The sequence below is a fragment of the Zootoca vivipara genome, chromosome 7, assembly GCF_965207765.1.
Source record: "Zootoca vivipara chromosome 7, rZooViv2.hap1.1, whole genome shotgun sequence".
NCBI lineage: Eukaryota > Metazoa > Chordata > Lepidosauria > Squamata > Lacertidae > Zootoca > Zootoca vivipara.
In genome coordinates this window covers 48,303,155-48,329,223 of record NC_142590.1, presented here as the reverse complement: position 1 = coordinate 48,329,223, position 26,069 = coordinate 48,303,155, and the positions used below count along the sequence as shown (strand labels likewise).

At 46.8% G+C, this 26,069-nt stretch overlaps 1 protein-coding gene across 2 annotated transcripts in view; it reads right to left on the bottom strand.

Moving 5' to 3' along the window:
* The window catches only part of SORT1 (sortilin 1), a 58,975-nt gene that overhangs the window by 9,906 nt on the left and 23,000 nt on the right, over window positions 1-26,069 (bottom strand). Inside the window, exons 2-15 of one of the 2 annotated variants that reach the window (XM_035121786.3) lie at window positions 23,948-24,007; window positions 22,362-22,435; window positions 20,172-20,274; window positions 19,100-19,264; window positions 17,591-17,664; window positions 17,033-17,082; window positions 16,068-16,198; window positions 15,045-15,189; window positions 13,990-14,145; window positions 12,635-12,741; window positions 11,848-11,950; window positions 11,455-11,623; window positions 10,075-10,265; window positions 9,273-9,462 (exon numbers count right to left, since the gene is read on the bottom strand). In XM_035121786.3, coding sequence (XP_034977677.3) covers window positions 9,273-9,462; window positions 10,075-10,265; window positions 11,455-11,623; window positions 11,848-11,950; window positions 12,635-12,741; window positions 13,990-14,145; window positions 15,045-15,189; window positions 16,068-16,198; window positions 17,033-17,082; window positions 17,591-17,664; window positions 19,100-19,264; window positions 20,172-20,274; window positions 22,362-22,435; window positions 23,948-24,007 — 1,718 coding nt within the window. The remainder of the gene's footprint in view (window positions 1-9,272; window positions 9,463-10,074; window positions 10,266-11,454; window positions 11,624-11,847; window positions 11,951-12,634; window positions 12,742-13,989; window positions 14,146-15,044; window positions 15,190-16,067; window positions 16,199-17,032; window positions 17,083-17,590; window positions 17,665-19,099; window positions 19,265-20,171; window positions 20,275-22,361; window positions 22,436-23,947; window positions 24,008-26,069) is intronic. The other variant, XM_035121787.3, reaches the window with a different exon arrangement.

Here is a 26,069-nt window from a genome sequence, read left to right as displayed (position 1 = left end):
CTTTGTTCTGCAGCTGAATGCTCCCCACAGAGGTTATCATGAGGGCCTTTTAAAAAGCCTCTTCCCAGCTCAAAGGGAGGAGGGGTTGTGGGCGGCGCGCGGTCTTCTCGCGAGGGGGGGAATGGGTAGCATTTCCCCCCCAGCCCATTGGTCCTCCTGCCGCGGCGTGCCTCCGGCGCGTCCAATCAGGGCGCGCCGAGGGGCCCGGCTCGCCTATATAGGCGAGACCGCGGCAGGGGCTCAGCCTCTTCGTCGAACGCTCCTCACCTTTTCTTGGTTCGCTGCAGGGATCGCTGCAGGCTACCCGCTCAGCTGAAATCACTCAACGGTGTTTTTAAACGCCACATTTTCTTTTTAGGTTCTCCGAGGAACACAGCGAGGCTACCCTTGCCGGGCCGCTCGGGCGCGCGGCCGGCTCCGGCACTCGGCCTCGGGCCGCCTGGGGGTCCCCCCTGCCTGCGCAAGCGTCGCCTCTTCCGGTCTTCCTACCCACGCCGGAGCTGTGTTGCCCCGCGGCCTCCATTGTGCCGCCTCGCCGTGTCGCCTCCAGCCGCTCAAGCTGCGCCGGGGACCTTGCCACCGGGAGCTAATTTTCCAGCGCTCACCATCGCGCCGCTTCGCCGCTTCTTCGTCCTGCGGCCCCCCCCCTTCGCGCCGCTTCGCCGCGTCGCCTCCAGCCGCTCAAGCCGCGCCGGGGACCCCTTGCCACGCAGCCACCAGGAGCTTATTTTTCCAGCGCTCGCTTCGCGCCGCTTCGCCGCTTATCCCTCGACCAGACCCTGTGCATTATTGAGCCTTCCTGAGCTGCGCCGCGAGCCCGTGCGCCGCTCCAACGGGGATAGTTCCCCTGCGCGGGTCATCGCGAGGCTGCGAGGCCTCTCCAGCGAGCCGGACCCCCCCTTGCGAGCTCCCGGCTATCATCTACCGGCCGTTTCAGTGTTGCGGCTCCCTTTCGGCATTTGGTCAGCCCAGCCTGGTTGCGCAGGGAGTGCGCTTGGAAGTTGAAGAAAACGCGGTAACGTATTGGGGCCCTTCTTTCCCAGGGGACGTCCCGGGGGTGCTTTTGTAGCGGCACGGTGCGCAGTTAACCTGCGGCCGCCATCTTGTGTGTGGCCACGTGCCCTTCCTCGGCGGCCATTTTGTGCAGGTCGCTATTAGGCGGCCATTTTGAGTGGGTCACTATTTGCAGTGGTTGCCTGGCCCGATCGCCATTTTGAGCGCGGCCACGTGGTTTTCCTGGGCGGCCACTTTTGAAAGGGTTGCCTCTAGCAACAGTTGCTTGGCCCGCTTGCCTAGGGGTGGAGGGGCTTCCGGTGTCGCTCAAAGCAATCGTTAGGGGGTGGGTGCTTAGCGCATAGCACGTTCATTCTCCCCCCCTTGTTTACCCGCTTGCAATAGGGACGGATTGCCTCAATCCCGGGGTGGCCCGCACACAACTTTAACCTCCCCGCCCCTTGGGTAGATCGCTCCGGAGCTCTTCCGGGTTGCCCCGTGCCTTCTACGTATCGGCAGCCGCTATTTGTCACTACTGTGGGGTTTGTTGTTTGCTTGCATCATATTAGGGAATTATTCAGCCTGCTGCATTTGTTCTTACCTGCTGTTGAAATTGTTGAACTGGTTGCTTAATTAGTCCACCTGGGTAATTGCACAGTGTTACGCCGCTACGCTGCATGTATGGGCAGGGCTTTCCGCTCCTCCTGAGTTAGTGCATTAGACCGTGTAGCTGTATTTACTCGGACTTTTAAGACGCATAATAAGGTTTTTTATTGGTTAACTAGATAATACGGTTTTAACAATTTGGTTAGAAAGGCTCTCGTTGACATACTGGTTCTTTCCTTACCTGCATAGGAGTCGCCTGTGTTACTCCATTAGTGCCTGTGAAGCGGTTTAATTTAGGTATCCACGCAGCTAAGTGACTTACAAGCTGCCATTACTCTTTTAGGAACCAGCATTACGTGTCTTAATTCTTCAGGTCTCCTAATTGCCTGACTGGTCTAAGTTTCCCTGGGGGCCTTTTTTCAGGAGTCATACCCCTTGCTGCATCTATATCAGTTCATTAAGACGGAATTTTCGCTGTATTGATCACTTCATTGGGGTTCTTTTTATTGGACCCAGGTGGCTCTGCGGGTTAAACTGCAGAGCCCAGGGCTTGCTGATCAGGAGGTCGGCGGTTCGAGTCCCTGCAACAGGGTGAGCTCCTGTTCCCTGCGCTTCACCTGGGGGGCACTTTCTAGCCTTGCGCATTACAAGCCGTTCCTTTTCAATCGTTGTAGCTTTCCAGGCAGCCCCTGGTTTTAAGTTGTAACTTCTTTCGCTCCCATTGTTAATTTGGTCCACACCCCGACTAGGTGCGATGGCTCCAAAGCGGAAACAGTCCCAGCCTGCAGCCGCGCCTAGCAAAAGGCGTGCCACCAACGCTAACACTGCCCCCAGTGCTCCTATGGTCAATGCCATCTCCATCCCTCCGGAAGCCGTGGCTAACTTATTTTCTGGTATTCAGAGCTTCTTTCAGCAGGTATCAAGGCCGGTGGCCTCGATCGTCGAGCACCCTGGTGAGCAATCGCAGGATTTTGTGGCAGACACGCCAAGAGAAGACGAGGCGCGCCCCGGTACTTCTGCTTCCGGTACCACAGCCGGGGCGGGCCGCATTGGAACCAGATCCCAATCGGCTTCCACTGCGCCTACAACCTCATCCGGCTCTGCGGGCACCGGGCCATCCACGCCTAGCAGTAATAATCCTGTTTCCTTGTTTTCCCTTGGTACCCCTACTTGTCTGCGCAATCTTTCGCAGGGTTCCCAATCTAGGTCAAGGAGCCTGTCTTCAAACACCACCTCCGATGGCGAGAATCATGAGCACGCGCAACCTGCGGATTCAGGAAATAACACTGGGCAGTCAGACAGGGCGGGGAAGGAAGCACCACAGACGACCAGCAAGAAGAAAACCAAGAAGACCAAGCACACAGATCCCAATGACGACTCAGGTAATTCTTCCAGTTCGGACGATGAAGATCTCACCTTAGAGGGCTATTGGGGCGAGGGTGAGGAACTCGTGGGCTTGCCCATTTGGGCGCATGAGAGGCGCGCAAATTCCCACCGTAAGACCTTCAATGGTACACTGGAATGGAGGGATGGCGCATTAGTACCAGAGATCAAGAAATCCACATTCGTGTCTTCGGATTTCATTTTGGGTAATCACCTGTCTAACAAAAAGCGGAACAGAATCCTTAACGGTGACTATGTGGACATATTTACTCTTCTCCCCCCAGCTAAATTAAAGGGTAAAGGGGAAAAGAGGAGTAGTTACGGTAAGCGTAAATACCGGGAGCCTAGGGCCGAGCGGACCTTCGAAAATTGGTTGGATGGTTTCCAAATTTATATGGGCACCATTGTGGCTTGCTACCCAAAGAGGGCGATGCACCTCCTGGCTTATATGGCCCATGTCAGGAAAGCTTACGCCCTAGCCGGGGAAGGTCCCGCACTACTTTATGACGAGGACTTCCGTAGGAACGCCTCCTTGCTGTCCAGTACCAGGTGGGACTTAAGGGACCAAAACTTCTGGGGCGAGCACGTGGGCCCATACATCGAAAAGAGGCAACCGGACACATTTCGATCTGCAAAGACGGAATATAAAAAATCAACCCGCCGCCTTGTGTGCTGGGAATTTAACAAAGGCACCTGTGGCAGGACGTATTGTAAATATAGCCATGAGTGTGACAAATGTCAGGGTTCACACCCAGCCACGGCCTGTTTCAAAGGAAGGCAGTCCTTTCGAGGGAAGCGGGGTAACTTTCAGCAGGGGTCAAGGGGCGGTTCAGCAGCCGGCCAGGGCACAATGGGTAACCGCTACTAATCGGTCCTTGGCTTTGGCTTACTCCCCGATTAAACTAGACCCCCTTAAATCTTTGCTTCACCATTACCCAAATAACACAGCAGCAAAATATCTATGGGAAGGCTTTTCTACAGGTTTCAGAATACCTGTTGCTATCCCCCCACTGTCGGGCGAACCACCTAATCAAAAATCTGTAACAGAAATGCCTGAGGTCGCCAGGAAGAAGATATCTAAGGAGGTTACCGCAGGGAGGGTCGCCGGCCCATTCGCCGCACCACCCATTCCAAACTTGCATATTTCACCGTTAGGCATTGTCCCAAAAAAGAACCCCGGGGAATTTAGACTCATTCACAACCTGTCTCACCCAAAGGGTTTCTCGGTCAATGATGGTATCCCTCCGGAGCTGTGCACCGTCAAGTATGCCTCTTTCGATCAGGCAGTCAAACTTATTAGGCGGTTTGGCAGGGGCGCCCTTATGGCCAAATGTGATATCGAGTCGGCCTTCCGCCTTCTGCCGGTACATCCTCACGATTTCAAATGGCTGGGTTTTAAATTTGAAGGGTCGTACTTTGTGGACAAGGCCATGCCCATGGGCTGCTCCGTGGCATGTTCCGCATTTGAGTCCTTCAGTACCTTCTTGGATTGGGCCCTTCGTTTTAGAACAGGTTTAGTGGGTGTCACACACTACCTGGATGACTTCCTTTTTTGTGGAGGGGCTAATAATAATGATTGTGCTTACCTTCTAGAAGCCTTTTCCGCCTTAACTGAATACTTAGGAGTACCCCTGGCCGCTGGAAAGACGGAGGGACCGGTGTCTACTATAACTTACCTGGGAATCGAACTGGACACTGTACCGTGTTTCCCCTTTTTTAAGACACCGTCTTATAACTTTTTTTACTCAAAAAAGAGCACGGTGTCTTATTTTCAGGGGATGTCTTGTACGGTACCTTAAGGCCTCCTCGGAGGGGCCAGGCCACTGGTTCGTGGTGCTGCTGGGCGCTCTGCGCGGCACCGAGGCGGCAGGCTGCTGGCTCGGCGCTCCGCCCAGCATTGCTGGGCGCTCCGGGCGCTCGGCGCTGCAGACCGCCGGTTCCGGCGGCGGGGGGCAGGCCTCGGGCAGCTCTCCCCCCAAAAGAAGAGGCCAGGCGCTGCAGGGCGCTCCGAGCGCTCGGCGCTTCGGAGCACTCCGCTCTGCAGCCGCCGCTTCCGGCGGCGGGGGGCAGGCCTCAGGCAGCTCTCCCCCCAAAAGAAGGGGCCAGGCGCTGCAGGGCGCTCCGAGCGCTCGGCGCTTCGGAGCGCTCCGCTCTGCAGCTGCCGCTTCCGGCGGCGGGGGGCAGGCCTCGGGCAGCTCTCCCCCCAAAAGAAGGGGCCAGGCGCTGCAGGGCGCTCCGAGCGCTCGGCGCTTCGGAGCGCTCCGCCCTGCAGTCGCCGCTTCCGGTGGCGGGGTGCAGGCCTCGGGCAGCTCTCCCCCCAAAAGAAGAGGCCAGGCGCTGCAGGGCGCTCCGAGCGCTCCGCTCTGCAGCCGCCGGCCTCGGGCAGCCAAACAAAAAGAGAAGAGGCCAGGCGCTGCAGGGCGCTCCGAGCGCTCGGCGCTTCGGAGTGCTCCGCTCTGCAGCCGGGGCGGCAGGCCTCGGGCAGCTCCTCCCCCCAAAAAAAAGAAGAGGCCAGGCGCTGCAGGGCGCTCCGAGCGCTCGGCGCTTCGGAGCGCTCCGCTCTGCAGCCGCCGGTTACGGCGGCGGGGCGGCAGGCCTCGGGCAGCCCCCCCCCCGCAAAAGAAGAAGCCAGGCGCTGCAGGGCGCTCCGAGCGCTCGCTGCTTCGGAGCGCTCCGCTCTGCAACCGCCGGTTCCGGTGGCGGGGCGGCAGGCCTCGGGCAGCCCAAAAAAAAGAAAAGAAAAGAAGAGGCCAGGCGCTGCAGGGCGCTCCATGCGTTCTCTGCAGCAACAGCAGCCGGTTCCAGGCCCCTCTGGCTGGCTGGGGCGCTCGGCGGTCTCGCATGGAGGTATGTCTTATTTTCGGGGGGTGTCTTAGATCTCACTAATGCTAAAAAATGCTGCCATGGCTTACTTTCTGACTACGTCTTAAAAAAGGGGAAACACGGTAGCTCAGACTTCACGGCTACCGAAAGAGAAGCTGGCAGCTTTAAAGCAGACTATTTCAGAGTTAATACCCCTTAGGAAAGTGACCCTTAAGCAGATCCAGTCACTCCTGGGCCATCTTAACTTTGCCTGTCGGGTTGTATCTCCTGGGCGCCCATTCTGCGCCAGATTGGCCAGATTATCGGCAGGCCTCAAAAAACCTCACCATAGGGTGCGCCTCAACAAGGGGGTAAAATCTGACATGGAGGTTTGGCTGGAATTTCTCGAAAATTTTAACGGGGTGTCACTTTGGCAAGATGATTTGAGGCTTCGGGTCGATTTCCAGGTACAGTCCGATGCCGCCGGCTCCCGCGGGTTTGGCGTTTATTTTCGTGGCCGGTGGTGTGCGCAACGGTGGCCAACCGAGTGGCAGAATAAGCCTATTACCCGCGATCTAACCTTTTTAGAATTTTTTCCCATTGTCGTAGCAGTTCACTTATGGGCGGAGGAGTTCAAGAACCACCGTGTATGCTTTTGGACTGATAACCAGGCTGTCGTTGGCGTCCTTTCCAGACAATCCTCCCGATCGTCTAGGGTTACGGCCTTGCTGCGTGCCTTCGTCCTTCTATGCTTAAAATCAAACATTTACTTTTCATCCAAATTCGTACCAGGTGTCAATAACGATATTGCGGACGCTTTATCTCGTTTCCAGATGGACCGCTTCCGCTCTCTAGCGCCAGAGGCTCAGGAGTTGCCGGAGGCTTTCCCAGAACACCTTTGGAATCTTGGGAACGAGATGTCTTAGAGGGAGTATTGGCGTCGGTAGCCCCCTCCACTCTTAACACCTATAAGAAAGCTTGGTCCGATTTCAGTAACTATAGGTCGAAAATTCTGGGGGCTGGTCCTAACCTTCCCCCCAGTAGGCAAGAGGTCCTGATGTATTTGGCAAACCTAAGGCGATTGGGCAGGGCCCCTAGGACCCTTCAAATTCAAACCGCCGCTATTTCCTTCTTTAGTAAGGCCAGCTATTCGTTTGACCCCTGTGCAGATTTCCTAATCCGGAAGGCTCTAGAGGGTTGGCGCAGGCTTCAGCCTCCGCGCCAGGATTGTCGTAAACCAATAACCTTTGATATCTTGAGTAAAATTCATAAACTTCTCAGGGACCTTTGCTGGTCCAAATATGAGGCGAGACTGTTCTCTGCAGCCTTCTCTATTGCCTTCTTCGGGGCCCTCAGGGTGGGCGAAGTGGTTTGCGAGGGCCCATCCAAAAAATTCAGGAGGGGCATTTTACTATCAGACGTGTCTCTATCCAGCACCGAATTGGTGGTTTGCATTCGCCAATCTAAGACTGATCAGCAGGGGAAGGGCACCTCAATGCGGTTACCCGCTACGGGCCACATTGGTCCTTGCCCAGTAAAGGACACCAGGCGTTTCCTTCATCTAAGGCCCCCTTCGCCTGGCCCATTTTTGATTCATGAAAATGGTTCCCCTTTAACACGCCACCAGTTCACCCGTGTTATGCGCCGGGCAATTTCATCTTGTGGACTACCCCCCTCTGAGTTTGCAGCCCATTCCTTCCGTATCGGGGCCGCCACTACGGCAGTGCACATGGGGTTGTCGGCAGAAAGGATTAAAGATATGGGCCGGTGGAGGTCCAAAGCATACAAGGGATACCTCCGTCCCGCTAAGTAGCGCCCTCCTACTACACATGGCAGCAACGCTTATGTTTCCCTTACTTCGCTTTCAGGACGGCTTATAAAGATCTGGATGGTGGGCCATAGCATAATGCATTGGGCTCGGGCACGTGCTTGCAGACATAACCTCGGTCCCAATCTTGGGTTGCCTCCCTGTCTCAAAGTCACTTGGATTACTAGACGGGGTATGCGCTGGTCCGAATTCCTACCGGCTGTAATGGCTAAGATTGCCTCGTGTGGTTCCCCCGACATCATGGTTGTGCAACTTGGCGAGAACGATCTGGCTTATCGGAAAGGCCAAGATTTAAAGTGGAATATATTTCGGGACTTTGACGAACTGTTGGCTGCTTGCCCAACCGTGACCATCTGTTGGTCGTCGCTGCTCGAGAGGCGCATTTGGCGCGATTGTTCTTCTCCTGCCGCCGTGAACAAAGCAAGGAAGTTTTTGGATCTGGCAGTGGCCAAAAAGGTCCTGGCCTTGAATGGATTCGTGATACCACACCCCGCTATAACCTTCCGAGAGGAACGCTTCTACCACACTGATGGCGTACACCTTTCAGATGTTGGCAATGACATTTGGCTTACTGATGTCTTGGTAGCTATTAGGTATTGGTTGCGGAAGTAGAGGTATTGGCGGCGAGCCCTCTCCGGGCCCGATTGGCGGTAGGCATTGGGATATCTCTTGAAGGTCCAGATGTGGTGGGGAGGTTGTTGCCAGCACCTCCCCAAAATGCGGAAGGGTACTCCCTTAAGGAGTCCAAGGGGCGTTGCCAAGTCCGAAGCCGTGGAAGGTGAGGGCCTGAGGGCACGCCCCGAAATGGGGGCCCCAGGATGGGTACCTAGTTGATGTGCATCGCAGGACCCATCCAACGGTGGTTAACCCTTCACAGACTGCCAGCAGAGCGGGCTGGAGTCAGATATAGTCGGTTAGATCCCAATGCCTATGCCAATACCTCTCTTCTTCCGTAATCAATAAAGTTGTGGCCTATTCGACCCATTAACCTTAAGCATTGTGTCCTGTGTCTTTATTTCTTCCGGGGAGACCGCGGGCATTGCCACACAAGCAGCAAACACAAGCAAAGCCGGACATCAGACGTGACTATTTACTGCAAAACCTAGCGGCTTAAATGAGAAGCCATTGAGTTGCAGCTTATTTTCACGATCAAGTTCCCAGCCTGAGACTACAAGGAAAAGAATGAACATGCAGGCAACATCTGCTTAAGACCCTGAACCACAGGACATCTCGGTAGGAACTTCTAATGGTCTAAAGCTGTGTGCACACCATACATTTAAAGGGCATGACTTCCCCTAAAGAATCCTGGGAGTTGTAGTTTGGAATCTGGGTTGCAAAATGTGGCATTTTTTCGGAGAACCCTTCAGTTTCACCGTATTTAATAAATGTTTAATCACTTTACTGCCTCCTTGAAAAACCTCACACTTATAGAGTCATAAAACCAGAATTCTACATACATCAGGAATGTGGAACCTGTGGCCCTCCACATGTTGCTGGGCTGCAGCTCCCACTAATCATGCTGGTTGTGCTGATTAAAGCTCTGATTAATATTTCAGAGAAGCTCAAAGGGCTGGCGGGGTGGGAGTGTGGTCAGGCCATTTCAGAACAGCAAAAACACAACCATGGAAAAGAGATTATGGGAGGAACTCTCCAAACATACCAGAGGAAGTCACCTAAAGTGCAAGTGCAGACAGATGGTTGCTTGGTCACAACGTAGTCTCGGCCATTCTGACAGAAAGATGACTTGCGGAGGCGCAGGTATTCCTCCTTGTAGCCCAATATGCAGCCATCTGCAGGGTCATTGGGATTGCTGGAGTGAGCCAACCACTTTGTGTAGTCCTTCTCCATACCTAAGGAGGGAATAATGACCAGATTCCTGCAATAGCCAAAAACTACTAAAATTCTGTGGGATTTTCTATAGAATTCTGTGGTGCAATCAGCCACAGAACTGGGGCAGGTACTCTCTGGAATTAATAGGAGCTGCCCTGTAGCTTTCTCAAGTGCGGCAGCCTTTGTGGGGGACAGGACATATCACATGGTTCCCCATGCCCCACCATGCTGTTACCCACTGCCACAGAACAAAAAGAGGGGGAAGGGAGGAAACCTCTCTCCTTCCTCTGCTGCCAATTAAAGGTAAGGAAAAGGAAGAGAGAGGAGCGCCTTCTAAATCTGGCCCACGGACGTCCGGGAATCAGCGTGTTTAACATGAATAGAATGTGTGCTTTTATTTATTTGTGTTGTTATTTGTGGGGCATAGGAATTCGTTCATTTCCCACCTAAATAATATAGTCTGCCCCCCCCCAAGGTCTGAGGGACAGTGGACCGGCCCCCTGCTGAAAAAGTTTGCTGACCCCCTACTCTAGTTGCATCACATTTTTTAAATTCACAGATACAGTCAAGACAATTTGAAGACAAGCAGCTGGCTAACATTCTTATTTGTTATAAAGGAAGAGATTACTCACACTCCCTGTTGAGAAGATCATTAAAGTCAATAGTATACGAGATCCACTGGCGAGACAGGAAGCTCTCTGTAAATCCCCAGATGCTAACATTCATCGATTTTGCTCCTGGCTCTGATGCCAGGCCAGTAAATGTCATAGGATCCTTACTGAAAACATAGTTGTGCCAGCACTGTCCTTCATCTGTGGAGAACCTGAAACAGATAAGATTAGGAATGGAGGTTTGGCATTATCACTGGTTAATTTAGACTGACAGAAATCCTCATGAAGCTTTTGGCAGCCACTCTCAAATACTGGGGATTCAAGACAGGTGACTAACTTGCCACTTTGCATATCAGAACCTTGGGTTCCACTGTACTGTGTCCGTTTCTGGACACCACAATTTAAGAAGGATATTGACAAGCTGGAATGTGTTCAGAGGAGGGAGACCAAGATGATCAAGGGGCTGGAAACCAAGCCTTATGAGGAATGCTCTAGGGAGTTGGGTGTGTTTAACTTGGAAAAGAGGAGACTAAGAGGTGGCATGATAGCCGTGTTTGAATATCTGAAGGGCTGTCACATGGAAGAGGAAACAAGCTTTTTTTCTCCTGCTTCAGAGGGCCTTAGGACCTAAACAATGGATTCAAACTACAAGAAATGAGATTCTGACTAAACTTTAGGAAGAAATTCCTGTTGTTAAGAGCTACAATTCCCTCGGAAAGTGGTGGACTCTTCTCGATTGGAGGTTTCAAAAGAGAGGCTGGAGGGTCATCTGTCAGAGATGCTTTAACTGTGATTCCTGTATTGTATGGGGTTGGACTAGATGGCTTCTGGCGTGCCTTCCAAGTCTACAATTATATGACTCTGACTTCTTTGCAAATGGGTGCCAGGAAAAGGTGATTTGTAATGGAGAAGTGGATGGGGGCAAGGAGTACATAATCTCTCTTCTGTCTGTCGCTTTTATCCTAGCTGGAATTCCAAGCATATTTATGTCCGCCTGTTCAGAATGAGAGCTTGTTTTAAAAATGACAATAGGGATAGAAATTAGTGGTTCTTCTGAAATCACTCCTCTCAAGCAATAGCTTTGTGGTTAGGAAAGCCTCATTCCTTTCAAACGTTCTAAATTGAGAGCAACCCAGCTTCTTCCTTTACATCATTCTACAGCAGTGTTTCATAGACTTGGGTCCCCAGCTGTTGTTGGACTACAACTCCCAGCATCCCTTGCCACTGGTCCTACTAGCTAGGGTTGATGGGAGTTGTAGTCCAACAACAGCTGGGCCCCCAAGTTTAAGTAACACTGTTCTATAGGGATAGTTCCAGGTTACGTAATGGTGAGGAAACGGGCACTGAACTTCTCATGTCCTCCCACCACAGAAGTATTAACAAAATTAAGTTCCTGCATACTTAATCACATTGATAGGATGATCTGTTTGCTCAACGGCCACAATGATGCCCCCAGAATCCAAGATGGCATAGTGATGGGGTCCTTCAAGCATCCGTGCCCAGCTATAGCCGCCATCATCCGAAATGTAAACATCTGGGTTTATTATTGAAATGGCATCCCCAACACTTCCTGCAAAACAAGGCCATTGCCAATACAATGGATATGAGTACACTACAGTTCTCTCATTAAGGTCCACCACTTGTATTCATTCCTAAGTTCACCCACCCTTACCGGAAGAAGGAGGGGAAAAACAGATCTGTAAAATACAGAAACCAGTAAACAATCCCAATAAAGCCTCATCCTTTGCCAATTATCTTATATCGTATTATATGTGCATAAGGATAATTCATTACCGTGAGCAATGACAATTCCAACAGCATTGGGTTCAGACAGAGGAGCCATTGGTACATTCAGCTTCTGGGAGATGCTGTAGGATGCATGGATGTGAAGGCTGCACTGTAAATGTAAGACAACCCCAATAAGAAAAGGAGGCAAAATGGAGAAGCATTAACATATTTGGTCTTATTAAAAGCAAAACAACCAAAAGTGCTTGAATTTCAACAGAATTGCCACAAAGGAGAACCTTAACTGGTGCAAATCCAAGGCTAACTGAACCCAAGCTTCCAAATTTTATTAGCAGACACACTGTGTTTTGAATAGCACATGGCCCAAGGCAGCTTCTTCCACACGTAAGCCTGTTCCCTTCTGTTGTTGTTGTTGTTTTAAATCAGGCTGAATTACAAACTGTTTTCTGTTGCATAGTTTGGGCCCAGCTCACTACAGAAAGTTGTTGAGCATTCCACTCCTCTTGCAAAACATCCCTATAAATATCTTTGTTGCAAGTTAAATGCACTAACCACGGCAGCATGAGATAATACAACTAATCGTAAGCCAATTTCCTAATGAACGTTTTCAAAGGCTACAGCAACTTTAATATGTGTAATGCTATTTCAAGACCTGTAAATTTGGTCTCTAACTATGATTTTGCACACCCTAATCTTGCCCTTGAGCCATGCACTCAGTTTACTTGGAAGCATAGTTTTCAGTAGAACCAACTTCCAAACAAGTAACTTAGAACTATAACTTGGCCTGAGAATATTATCCTACATTCAGTTTCAGCCAATATATAAATATACAAACCTTTTCCTTATTTTTGGCAGTTGAGTCACATTTGGCATTTTCAGGTTTCCTCAAGTGCACCCACTCCCCTCCTTGATCAAAGGTAATCACCGATTGAATGGAATTATCTGATTGAGAGGAGAAAATGTAAGTATTTGCGCAATAAATTCTGTTCAACGTACTTACTCTCTGAGTAAAACCCAATGCAGCGCTAAGTCTCTCATTCTATCAGTGCAAGGATTTTTATTTTGAAATGGAACATTATTCCCCTCTCCTCCTCCTATATGCCCCCTAAATCTGTTCCATGGGTTTCCCCAATGCTCTGGATTATATTATATTTGGGGAAGGTGGGGGGTAAGTGCTGATGGGGGGGGAGGAAGAGCCCTGTGGCACACGTGAAAATGCTTTCCCTAATGGGGTGCAAAGGTTGAATGCCACCTGCTATAATTTTTTAAAATGGATGCTTTCTTTTATTCTCTTGTCATGTAGCAACATTCCAAGCATTGAAAAAGGCAAGACATCTTGCCTTGGTAAGACTGCCTTGGTAAGACTGCAATCCTAGTCCCCCACTACACTGTTGAAACTCATTGGGTTGGCTCCTGCAGCACACCAGCTGAATTAAATGTCAGGTCATCAGCCACTATTTCAGAGACAACCTTTCCAGTATTCACAGATATTTCAAACAGATATTTCAAACACAAGCTCCGGTCCCTGTACAGATGTGTCATTTTTTTCTGCTTCAAGAAAGACACTCCTGATTGCCATCTATAGGAAGTGTCAGTCTTACAACACAGTTTAACATATGAGTTTGGTTTCCTTCACTCAGACTGTCTAAAGAGAGTCTGAAACTAAGTAACTCTCTAGTACACATGGGAAACCTGCGGCTCTCCAGATGTTGCTGGACTACGACTCCCATCATTCCTGTCTCTTGACCATGCTTGCTGGGAATGATAAGAACTGACTATATGAAGAGCCACAGCTCCACCATCCCTGCTTTACAGGATGGGGTATTAACAGACATAGTAAGCACAGGAACAGATCAATATTGATTATTCCTATTAACTTCATAAAAGCAGAATTGAAACCAGTACTGCAGGACAAGTGAACTTGTCCTCGACAAACTCAGAAAGTAAGATGATTGTTTCCTTTAGTCAAAACACCTAAGAGAAAACCTAGCTTCAAAACAAGATATTTCAAACAAATTAGCAAACATAAGCATTATGGATCTCCCAAATGGGTCTGTGAATTTCCAGAAATGCCTCAATTCCATCTCACTGAAAAGTTTCAGCTACTTTCCTAACAGATTCCTCACTTCAATTACAGCCAATCTAGGATCCATCAGTCCCCATGACGCCATGCAGAAAGTGAGTACTGACCCTCTGAGAGCACACTAGTGATGTAGATGCCTCGCAAGGAGGTCACATTGGTGAAGTCCGTCTCTCCCCCTGTGGTGGTATAGAGATGCCTTTCTAGGGACTTCGAATATATGATTCCTTGGTCATCAGATGTGTAAATTGTGCCATACCCAGTATCTGCAAGAAAAACAACAGGTTGCAGGGGGTGGGGGTCTTCCAAAGAGTCCCTAAGGAACGGGGCTCTCACCTCAGTATTATCAACATCACCGTTAATTTGAGATTACCAGGCCTAGAAAGCTGGTAAAGGTAAAGGGTAAAGGGACCCCTGACCATTAGGTCCAGTCGTGACCGACTCTGGGGTTGCGCGCTCATCTCGCATTATTGGCCGAGGGAGCCGGTGTATAGCTTCCAGGTCATGTGGCCAGCATGACAAAGCCGCTTCTGGCAAACCAGAGCAGCACATGGAAACGCTGTTTACCTTCCCGCTGGAGCGATACCTATTTATCTACTTGCACTTTGACGTGCTTTCGAACTGCTAGGTTGGCAGGAGCTGGGACCAAGCAACGGGAGCTCACCCCGTCGCAGGGATTCGAACCGCCGACCTTCTGATCAGCAAGCCCTAGGCTCAGTGGTTTAACCACAGCGCCACCTGGGTCCCTAGAAAGCTGGTAGACCTATGCTTATGTCAATTTCAAAGCTGCCTAAAACTATTACAATAAACTGGATTGGGAACTAAATGAGGACCATATGAAACAAATGAATAGGGCCACAGGGTTCTTCACACAACAAAAGTGAGAACAGCAGGATCTCAAGTGTGTGAACGCAACTACAACTAAGGGATGATCCAAGGATTTTCTGGCAGTCTCTTCACCAAGGATATGATTCAAATGCTTTACCATTATGAGCGCATATATGTTATTTCAAGAATTAACCTTAGGTGCCTATATGCTATACTGTTCATCTTCACATTTTAAGAGCTGATTCTCTTCATGAACCAAATGAAGTTTTGCAACCCACATCAAATGCCTGTTGAAATTCAGATCTTTTTCACACCACACCCAGCTCCCTTCTCTCACCTCCAGGCTCATCTACATGCATGAACACCATGTCATCATTAGCTGCCAAGATAGAGTAAAACTGCTCTTGTCCAACTGAAGGGAGTTGTGCCATGTTCCAGGTTTCTCCATGATCCAGTGACACATGGATTCGCCTTGTATTGCCCTAGTGAAGGCAATGATAGTGTTGTTTAATTACTACCACATCCTAGATACTATTGGTGTTTATATAGGAGGTTATTCCATGACGGATACCAGAAATTCACACTACATAGTCTTGATAGTATATGAAATAAGTAATCCCCTGCAATAACTCCCTTATTTATTGACCTGATACAATATATGTAGGATGGGAGCTGTAGGGGCACTTCCTCACTGTGTTGATAAAGATCAGGCATCCCCAAACTGTGGTCCTCCAGATGTTTTGGCCTACAACTCCCATGACTCCTAGCTAGCAGGACCAGTGGTCAGGGAAGATGGGAATTGTATTCCAAAACATCTGGAGGCTCGAAGTTTGGGGATGCCTGATCAAGATAAACTGTTATCTTTATTAAGGAGTAAAAACACTGGGTGGAATTTAACATCAAGCTCTTCCAGTCGTTCCATCTGTACAGGCATCCCAGGCTGCCATCCCTGGACTGTTTGGCGGTTTATCCTGACATCCCACCAAGCAAATTTTGGGGGCCACAGGGGGTGGAAGGAAAGAAGCTCCGTCGCGCAAGTTCTTGCACAGGGTTTCTGCTGACAGGGCTGATTACATGAATCTTGCCCAAAGTTTTAAATTGGAAAATCAGTGGTGCTAAACCTTGGCCTGGGTGCCTGATCAGTCATCCACTTCTGGCCACTTTTACAGCTGGAGGGTTGGCCAAGGATGAAAATGGCCCTCAGACTAGAAAAAGCCACTTGCATTAAAAATGAACTAATATACGTCAACATTCTTCAAACACTGGTTCCTTTGCTATCTATCATAGGGGGGAAACCCCCACTGTAAACTAACCTCCTGGGGCATATGGAAATAGAAAAGGAGAACAGTGAATTTCCTACCTTTTCTGTCATCACAGATGCAAAGAGGAAGCGTCCTCCAAGGCCAAAGGAGTATATTTTGCTTCCTATAGTCTTGAATGTCTTCCCAAAGTCTTTGGTCCTTTTCAGCTCAAGTAACCCAAGATCAGCTTCTTGTGAAAGAGGAAGTATATGAACATTGCCCCGATTAGAGGGATAGAGAAGCCCTCTTCATGAAATACACACAGCAAAGAGACTTCATCCATTGATGGGGTTGCAAGGCCACACCACTGCCCCTGCCCCATAAGCCTGTAGTTCCCCATCCCTAACCCTCCCCCCCACACACACAATGTCCCTGTAATGTCAATGAGCTTGGAAATCTGCAAAATAAAAGTCTAATTGCATAGGCTACTCTTTTGCAGGCATCCATGGTCAAACATGTAGGGGGCAGGCCTTAAGGGCCGGACTCTGCAACTGCTTCAACATGGGGTGCCCTCTTCATGTAATGCATGAAAGGTGCTGTAGAACAAATGAAAAGAAAGCCTCAAAGACCTTATTCTCTAAAGCAGGGCCATGCTAGGTCCATTTGAGGTGCTGGCTCTTTGGTTTAGCAAAACTCCAAGGATGGCTCATCATCATCATCATCATCATCATCATCATCATCATAATCATAATAATAATAATAATAATAATAATAATAATAATAAAACATAGTATCAAAATACAGTAAAACTCAAAATAACCTAACATAAACCAAAATTCGAGCAGCACCATCAGAAGAATCAGTAAAAATAACCAATTAAAGCCATTCAGCTGAGATTAGGGCCTCTCCTCTGGTGAATTTGAGCAGTGTGAGAAGTGGGGTCCTTTGCACACTGTGTTCCCAAGCTGTTTAAAAAGAGTGAGAACCAGCACTTGAAGCCATCTTCAGAAATGGACTGTCAGTAAGTGAGTTGTAAAACAACTAACACGCATCATTATTACTTGTTGTATTTGGGAATACTTACTACAAGAGCCATTCAGGAATGTGGTGAAGAAGATGGTCAGGCCAGAGCCCCTGGAAAAAGTCAAGGGGAAGGACACTGAGAGCAAAGTCCTGAGAGCAAAGAAGCTAGCTAACTTAGCAACTGGTAACAGAGAGCCATTTAACTGGGAAAGTCAGGGATGAAATCTGGGACCCCCTGTTCAGAAGGCAGGTTCTCTACTGCCAAGCTATTGGATCTACAATCCAAACAGCCCTGGTACCCTGAAGGTGAAAATGACCAAAAGCTGAAAAATTTAACACACAGTATCAAGTTGCACCTTTATATGGAGCTCTTCCTGCATATGCAAAGTGTTCAAGTAGTGCAAACATCAGTGTATGCAGAAGGCATTACAGCAACTTTCCTCCCCCAAAAAGCATACAGTACAAACATGACCACAAGAAAGGCTATTAGGGACCAAGAGAATTTCATCCCGAAGAGAGTTATCTTTCTGTTTTTGCAAGCAACCAGCTCTCGTGTAATCAAGAGAACATTAAACTACTAACTCTCCCTGGGGAACATGTTTGTTTTTCAGCTGCTCACCATTTGGCCAGGCAAACATCTTTGTGTATTTCTTTCCATTTCTCACCAAAGGTCTTAGATACCCATAGGCTGCCCTGAAAACATTAAGAAAGGATTAGACATCATCTGCTTAGCATTTTCAAGTCTGGGCTAAAAATATTCATTAAAAAATATTTTAGCCCAGATTTCCATTCAAAATGCTCAAGGTGGTTTACAATCCAACCAACATATTAAAAAATAAAATGTAAAATAATCAGTAAGGCAGAGAAAAGAGGCAGCAGGGAAAACCCGTCAGCTAACAGATCACAGAGAATAAGATTAGCAACTTAGTAGACCATTTTTTTTGCCAGAAATTACATCCTTGAACAGCAGTGGAACACCATCAGAGAAGGGACAAGATGTGACTCCCCCTGAGAGAGTAACTGAAGTGTTGGTGAGCCCACAAAGAAGGCTCAGTTGTGTACAGTCAAGTGTGTACAACTCAGATGTTGGTTAGACATGGAAGAGAACCTCCATAAAAGATTTTAAGGGCAGGAAAGCTCATATGGGAGAGGACAATCTTTTAAACATCCTAGTGTCAAATCATTTAGGACTTTAGAGTTCATTATCAACACTTTGAATTGGGGTCAGAAACACAAAATAAGGCAATAACAGTCTGGACACAGTTTCTTGACCAGCTGAGGATTCCGTACTTCAGTTCTGCCACTGAGTCAGACTGCATCTCTTAAAGAAGCTTGATTCACCTATATACAGAACCTCATAGTCATGTTAGAAAAGAACTTTATGCAGCCAATGCAATGAGTTTCATTTAAAATATACCCCACACTTTCATTATGTAACACAGCACTTAGGGCAAAGCAGTAAATATGACCATACAACTGCTGTATTGATGAGACAGAAACTATGATGCTGCCAATTATTACCACAAGGGGTCACTCAAGAGCCAAACCCTCCTGCCCACCCACCCAAACATACATTAAGAGCCTCTCCAGACTGGAGCTTTTTTGTGGGTGAATTCTGCAACCTGTCACTGATGCAATAACAGTGTGTTAGTGACGGACTGATACTGGGCCATCCATCATTCCACTTTATTAGTTGTTCTGCAATGCTTCCCCAGTGTTACGGCATTATTGCTGTTTGGAGCAGAACTCTTGCACTATAGTGCAATAAAAGCAAAACAAAAAATAAAGCAGAACATTTGTGGTATAAAAGGTTACAGGGATTTCAACAGGACATTATGGGATAAGCACTGGCTGAAAATGAAGCAGTAGGCTTTAAAGAAAAAAAGGGGGGGAGAAAAGGGGGGGAAATGAAACAGTATTCCCGCTCTAGAACTTTTTCAGGCTTAAACAGTATTGAAAGTGGGATCAGGTATAACAGCCCCAATACCACCATAAGACCAAATAATCATGAACACATAATAAAAAGGATGTCTGGAGGAGCGCTAAATGGCTTCTTGGAGCCTAGAATCAATGCCTAAATTACCAGTGAGTAAGTGAACCAACAGCTCTATTCTTCCCAAATCCTTACCTCAATACTGAGGGCCAACAGCAGATCAGAATTCTGAGGGTGATAAATTATTTGAGTTGAAGGATGGAAAGGAATATCTGTCAACTGGAAGTTCTTAGCAAAATCAGATGATCGAAATATTCTTCCGGTATGGTATGGTCTAGGTCTGTCCCCTGTCAGTATCACCTAGTCAGAAAAATAAAGATCAGTGTCCCTTCTCAACATATCTGTGCTTCTAGTTTATCACAAATAAAGAAGTCACCTGAAGCTATTTGAAACAGTGCAGTTTTGAAGTTGACAAAAACCAGAATAAAAATCCCAGCTGTGTGGGAGAACTGAAATCCTCACTAACCCTTAGTGTTTCTTGTGCTTATGTTCCTTGTGCAAGTCTGCTGTGCAAATTAATGCAAAGGGCCTGCTTCACTAGGATATGAGTGCTTAGCTGAACTCCATTAATTTTTTTAAGACAATCTAAAAGGATGTAACATCTTTTCTCACATCCATCTGGAAGTCATGTGGGAATAAACCATACCCATAAAGACCATAGGAAACAGTGATGACCTGAATAAAACCAATAATGTTGGTGTAAACATTACTTCTTGGCAGCAAACTAACGAATCCAGAAAAAGTAGTAGAAACCCTATAAACCACCACCACCACTCATTTGACTATTAGAAATATGTCCTATGCAACCTGCTTTAGGATCAAACTTTGTACAGTGCACTACATAATGTTCTGCCAAGGAAACTGAGCTGCTCTGAGGACGGGACTTTGTGAAAATCACACAACCATGTCTAGAACACTGTGTGATTGCGTAGGTACTGCAACAGTTTGATTTAATCTACAATCTGGTAATCTGGAAAAAGCAGGTAATGGCTCCAACATACAACCAGGAAGCATCAAGCAGGATGCGATTTCTCAAGGTCATATAGCAAGTCAGTGGAGAGTAGGGTAGATAGGTAGGTAAGTAGAGAATTTGTGGCAGAAATCTGTATTCCAGAGATATAATATGATATGGACAACTAGGGTATATTGCGCAATACTGTAAACTTGTTAAGCAGCTGGAGAAATAGGAACAACGCCCACATCCTACCTTCCCTGAATTTTCTGGTCCAATGGCCATTCCAAATTCTGTCCGGATGAAAGTGTTGTTAATGAGATCCGTAATGTCTACAAAAGTTTTCCCATAGTCTTCACTACGGTGCAAACAGAAACAAAAACAGACATTGTAAGTATAAAAGCTCCTCAGTACAGGATAGTTTTGCAGATGCAGCCATTTGTTTTTGGAGGCTTCTTAAAGCAACAGAGCACACCAAAAAAAATGACAGATCCTGAAGCTGAGGCTCCAATACTTTGGCCACCTCATGAGAAGAGAAGACTCCCTGGAAAAGACCCTTTTGTTGGGAAAGATGGAGGGCACTAGGAGAAGGGGACGACAGAGGACGAGATGGTTGGACAGTGTTCTCAAAGCTACAAACATGAGTTTGACCAAACTGCGGGAGGCAGTGGAAGACAGGAGTGCCTGGCTTGCTATGGTCCATGGGGTCACGAAGAGTCGGACAAGACTAAACGACTAAACAACAACAACAAATTACTTTCCCTATTCACTTTATATTGAATGTTTTAATACAACTCAAAATGGAAACCTGCACTTCCTCGTTGAACTTTGGTTTGTAGAGCATCTTGCCAGGGCTAACTGCCCATGCTTACAGCTCTCTGGCAACTTTTAAGAGAGTTAAACAGGAACACGTCTGAGGTAGTGACGTAAAGCACTTCCAACTTCAAAGCCAGGGAATCAATGGAGGTGCTAGTGGTGATCGTTTATTAAAGGGAAGCCCCTCAGCAGAGAAAGTTGCTTGTTTATCGACAGCCAGTTACTAAAGATCCACAAAAGAGCATTCAGTCTAAAAGGAGGAAACACTAGTGAAAGTAATCATGTTCTGGGAAACACCCAAGAGGGCAGGATGGACTTCGCCTGGCATCTACAAGAAAACAAAGGCAGGGCCAGGTAAATATTCCAAGGGAGGGACTTTTTCAGTGTGAAGCTCCTATATAGTAGCCGTAATGTACAAACTAACCCTGCGAGTTCCACATGTAACCAGCCAAGACTCCCATAAGAAATCTTGGCCTCTTGCAAGACTAACTCTACCCAGCCATGTTATCCCTACACTTTCAGAAGCTTCGAGAGAGACCTGTACGTGGCAAAGAGTGCCTAAACATTTTCTAAACTAATAACAAAGGCTGAGAACTGGGTTTGCTCTAGCGCAGGTATCCCCAAACTTCAGCCTTCCAGATGTTTTGGAATACAATTCCCATCTTCCCCGACCACTGGTCCTGTAAGCTAGGGATCATGGGAGTTTATATTTTAAATTTGTCACACTTTGCATATGTGAGCCATTCTTAAGCAGGGTCACTTGTAAGCCTATTCCAGCTGTTGAAATGGGCAGCAAAATTTGGGGAGTACCTGAACTTCTCAGCTGCGCCTGGGGAAAGGGGTGGCACCACTCTTAGCAGATGCTACTCCTAGCCAAAGGGAATTGCTCTTAAGACTTGCTATCTGTGGTGCAACTGATTTTCTCCAGCCGCTGAAAAAGAGAAGATCAGCCACACCAAAGAAACAAGGAAGGAAAGATCTGTCTGGCTTCTGTCTGGCAAGGAACCACACCTAAAGAAAGTGCAGTTTGTATTGTAGTTCACACAAGCTCTATCCCAACAGGAAGCATGGGGAAAGATAAGAGAGGTGAGCTCTTCAAACTCTCTCAAGCTTCTTGACACCAGTAGCAGCAGTCAGTAAGGAGCTTACTCCTGTAGGATTTCCAACAGGCAGGCAGAAGGGGGATGGCTTACTTACAGTCCCTTAAGGGAAGCTAGATACTGTAATAAAGTAGCATATCCATTGTTTAAAAGGCAGAGATAACTGCTTCTGACACAGAATACACCACTTAGTACTGTATATGACTTATTGTTAAACCAGCAAATCCCTCAGTTGATTGCTGCTGGGCTTTTGGTCAGCTTTTGCCTCTTTACATGTCAGAAAGTTGGACTCTCCCAAGACAGGATAGACCTTAGGATGCAGCACTGCCCACTTATTCAACCTGCTGTTCATCACTGGCTTTGTAAAGAGGGCGATCTGTCACTAGTTTAGAAGCCCTGTACCTAACCACTGTACAAAGGCAATGTGAGGCTGCTCACAAATCCTCATATATAGGAATCGGCAGCAAGCTCTTGGCTTCATTACAATGTGCATTTCAGTTCATAGACATTCACCACACAATGCTCTCACCTTCTGTAGAGCTTAGACTGCCCGAAACTCATGATTACCAGAGGTATCTGAAATGTAGTTAACACAAGAATAACCTGGAAAGAGAGAAACCTGTTAGCAACAATAGTCTGAGAACAACAGCCAGCATGCACAACCCATCATGCCCCAAGAAGGACAAATTCACATATTTGGGGGTACATGGCTGAGCTAACACAAGTTTATGTTTTTTACTGGGTTTATTTTGGCATGTTGAGTTGCTGTCATGCATATTCCATCACAAGTACAAATCAGAACACATTTAAAAAAATGTTTCAGAAACATTATAAAGTTGTGTGGAAGAATTTATAGAGGTCAACTGAATACACCAACATTCACTAGAATTCATTTTGCATTTATTTTTTTAAATGCTATGTCTTATCTTTGCAACTTCTTTTATTCTGTTTGATGACATTTTAGAAAAGCTACTTCTTAACACAGTCACCTGTGCTTTGACATCCCAGCTTGAAGTGTCAAGGTGCTTTTTCCCCCAAGAGAGAAAAACTCGCTTAATCCCTGGTACACGTAATTGGTCTGACACAGGTTTCTTAGTTAATAGCTAATCTCTCTGACTACAGAACAATATCAAATAAAAGCTGTTACTGTAGCCCAAAATTGTACCATAATCCCTTTGTATATCAGCAGCCTGGTAAACCTGGTAAGTTAGGGCACATCGTATTGCATTTTGGAATTATCACACATTGTCATAAAATTGGATTCAGATATTAGTTCTATTAGGCTTCCTTCTACCTCAACTGACACCTGGTATCAGTCATGCAACAGGATGCAGCAAAGGGAAAAATGGGAAGCAGAAACCAACAATATCTATATAGTGCAATTCTTCAGTGTGCCTGGAACTTGGCTGTATGTTGCCCCACTCAAAAAACATTGGTTGTTGCTTACACTTTCAAAGAGAGATGCATTTCTTTGTGCCGGATGTGAAGAAAGAGGCGGAGAGTACTTCCTCCTCCTCGGCAAGACTTCAGTATTGAAGCAATTCTCACCTCAAGTCTGGGTGGGCAGTTATCGACACTTCTTACCAAATCCAGAATGAGTCACGCAATATACACAACACCTACACTGTGTCCCTTCTTCCTTGCAACACCTACATCTGAAGAGGATCATTATTCATGACCCATCAAACAGGAACAACCCTACTTTTCCATGTGGGAAGATTAAAGCAAAACTATCCATTACAGTCATACCTCATGATGCATCCGCTGCATGTTGCATCTTTTGGCTGCGCTTTGGCTGTGCCAAACCAGGAAGTCCCGGAATGGGTTACTTCCGGGTTTGGTGCGTCCGTAACCTGTGCACATGCTCAGAAGCGCTAAATCGCTCTTTGCACATGCACAGAAGAGCTGCATTGTGTCACGCGCATGCGCAGATGCAGCCTTTTCATGTTGCAAATGGGCCTCCGGAACGGATCCCATTCGCAACAAGAGGTACCACTGTATTGAGAGTACTGAGTCATGCACTCGGAGGAATTATTATTTCACTTGTTGTGTTTTTGTTCCTTTAATATTTAAATTAATATTTAAAAATCTGTTCAACCTATCTGTATTACTTACCCCAGTGCTGTCACCAATCCAGGATAGGGTCACTGAGCCACTGAGATCATTGAAGACACGCTGTAAAGGCAATTAGAAATATAATTCAGTCCTCTAGTCTTCCATCCAGTGCCAGAAAGGAAACAGTCTCTCCCAATTTCCCCTTCACTCTAATCATGGTAACAAGCCGTTCCTGGACACAAGTTCGGGATCTGTATAATCACATTACCTCATATGTGCCCTATTTGAAAAATAATAGCTACTGAGCTTTGGGGAACACATCATACAACCCAAAAGCTGATCCAACAGCATCTCTGTATTACTATGGCTTAGATTTAATTTCTTATGCAAGGGTTTGAGTGGATGGAAATGACCCAGAATAAGCTCTCCTAGATGTGTCTTGTTGGCATTTAATATATTGCCATATGGATCTTCAGTCCTTTTACTCAGGATATCACTGGATTTTTTTTCTAACTCCATAGAACTGGGGAAGAGAGTTCATGCAGGGACTCCTCCCACAATCCTGTTCATAATAAAATCCCTCAAGCCGACATGTCAAGCAATAAGGAAGAGGTGCAGAATACAGTACATATATACTTTTGGTCTCTGTAACCCAGGCATCCCCAAACTGCGGCCCTCCAGATGTTTTGGCCTACAACTCCCATGATCCCTAGCTAATAGGACCAGTGGTCAGGGAAGATGGGAATTGTAGTCCAAAACATCTGGAGGGCTGAAGTTTGGGGATGCCTGCTGTAACCCATGAAGGTGTAGCTATCAGTATAGGAGAGAAACTGGAAGCAGCACTAGCCTCATGGTTTTGTAGAGACTTCCTCTAACCATTCCACGTAGCACACGAAAACTCATACCAATGACAAACTTGGTTGGTCTCTAAGGTGCTACTGAAAGGAATTTTTTTATTTTGTTTCAACCATGGCAGACCAACGCGGCTACCTACCTGTAACTATGTTACCACCAGTAGCTTTTGATCACTTTGGTTACTCTTCTATTATTATTATTATTATTATTATTATTATTATTATTATTATTATTTTATTTATTAAATTTCTGTACTGCCCTTTATCCAAAGATCACACGGTGGTTTACATATATAAAACACATAATGGCTCATTGTCCTAAAAGCAAAACAAGCTGCACACTTGTTACTTCCAACGTATCTGTTACAAGTTTACTGTCCTTTCAGTGTACTCAAGGTGCCTAGCATGATTATTTATTCTACACTATCTGTATGTTATTGCTAAACCAGAAGCCTGAGTTCAGAGTCACACCACACCGAAGAGTCTTGACAGTTGCTGGACAAGACCCTGGGGCCATTTAAAAGCTTTAACACCCTTCTTCCATCTCGCAGTTCTGTTGGACACCTAGAGCCTCCAGCAAATCATAAATATCCATGTGGTGGAAGGGCATTAATTAGGCATAAGTTACCCTAGAATAGAATGTCTTTTCTTTTCACAAATGTATTATGCTTTAACTTTGCAAAATCTTGACTTTGCTTAAATGTAGGTGAACAACACATTTAAATTAAGGCTTCCTTCACAGCAATTGAAAAATTACTCCAGTTTAAAATAACAACAACAATGGAGAATAGATGAAAGATTCAACAGAACTTACTAATGAAGCACCTGTGACACACGGACAAAAGCAAACAGCATTATTCTGTCATGATGTAGCCAAGGCTCAAGCCACATGGTATGCCAAGTTCAGATTCTTCCCTCTATGGTTTGTTTGCTTTTAACTAAAGGAGCCTGCCAGTCTGAGCACATGAAAGGTGTGCTGCTTAACACTCCCCACTCTTGTCCTTTTTTAGTTTGAAATAATCTCTCCTGAACTACTTTTTTCAGTCAGAGGACAAAAAGGGAAATAGTCCCCATAGTTTCCCTTCCCCACTCCTCTGGGTGGAAAAGCAGCTTGGAGTGGGCAATTTTGAGCTGAACAGTGGTTAGGCATCTCACTTTTATACTCAGATGCAGCCTTATATATGTATATATAAAACACCACTAGACACAGATAAAAGAAATCACAGAACTGCATTTACATTTTTAAACTGCTTTTTAATTGTGTTTTTTAAAAACTATTTTTATGTGTTGGGGGGTTATTTGGCTGTTTCTGTTTATATTTTGATTGT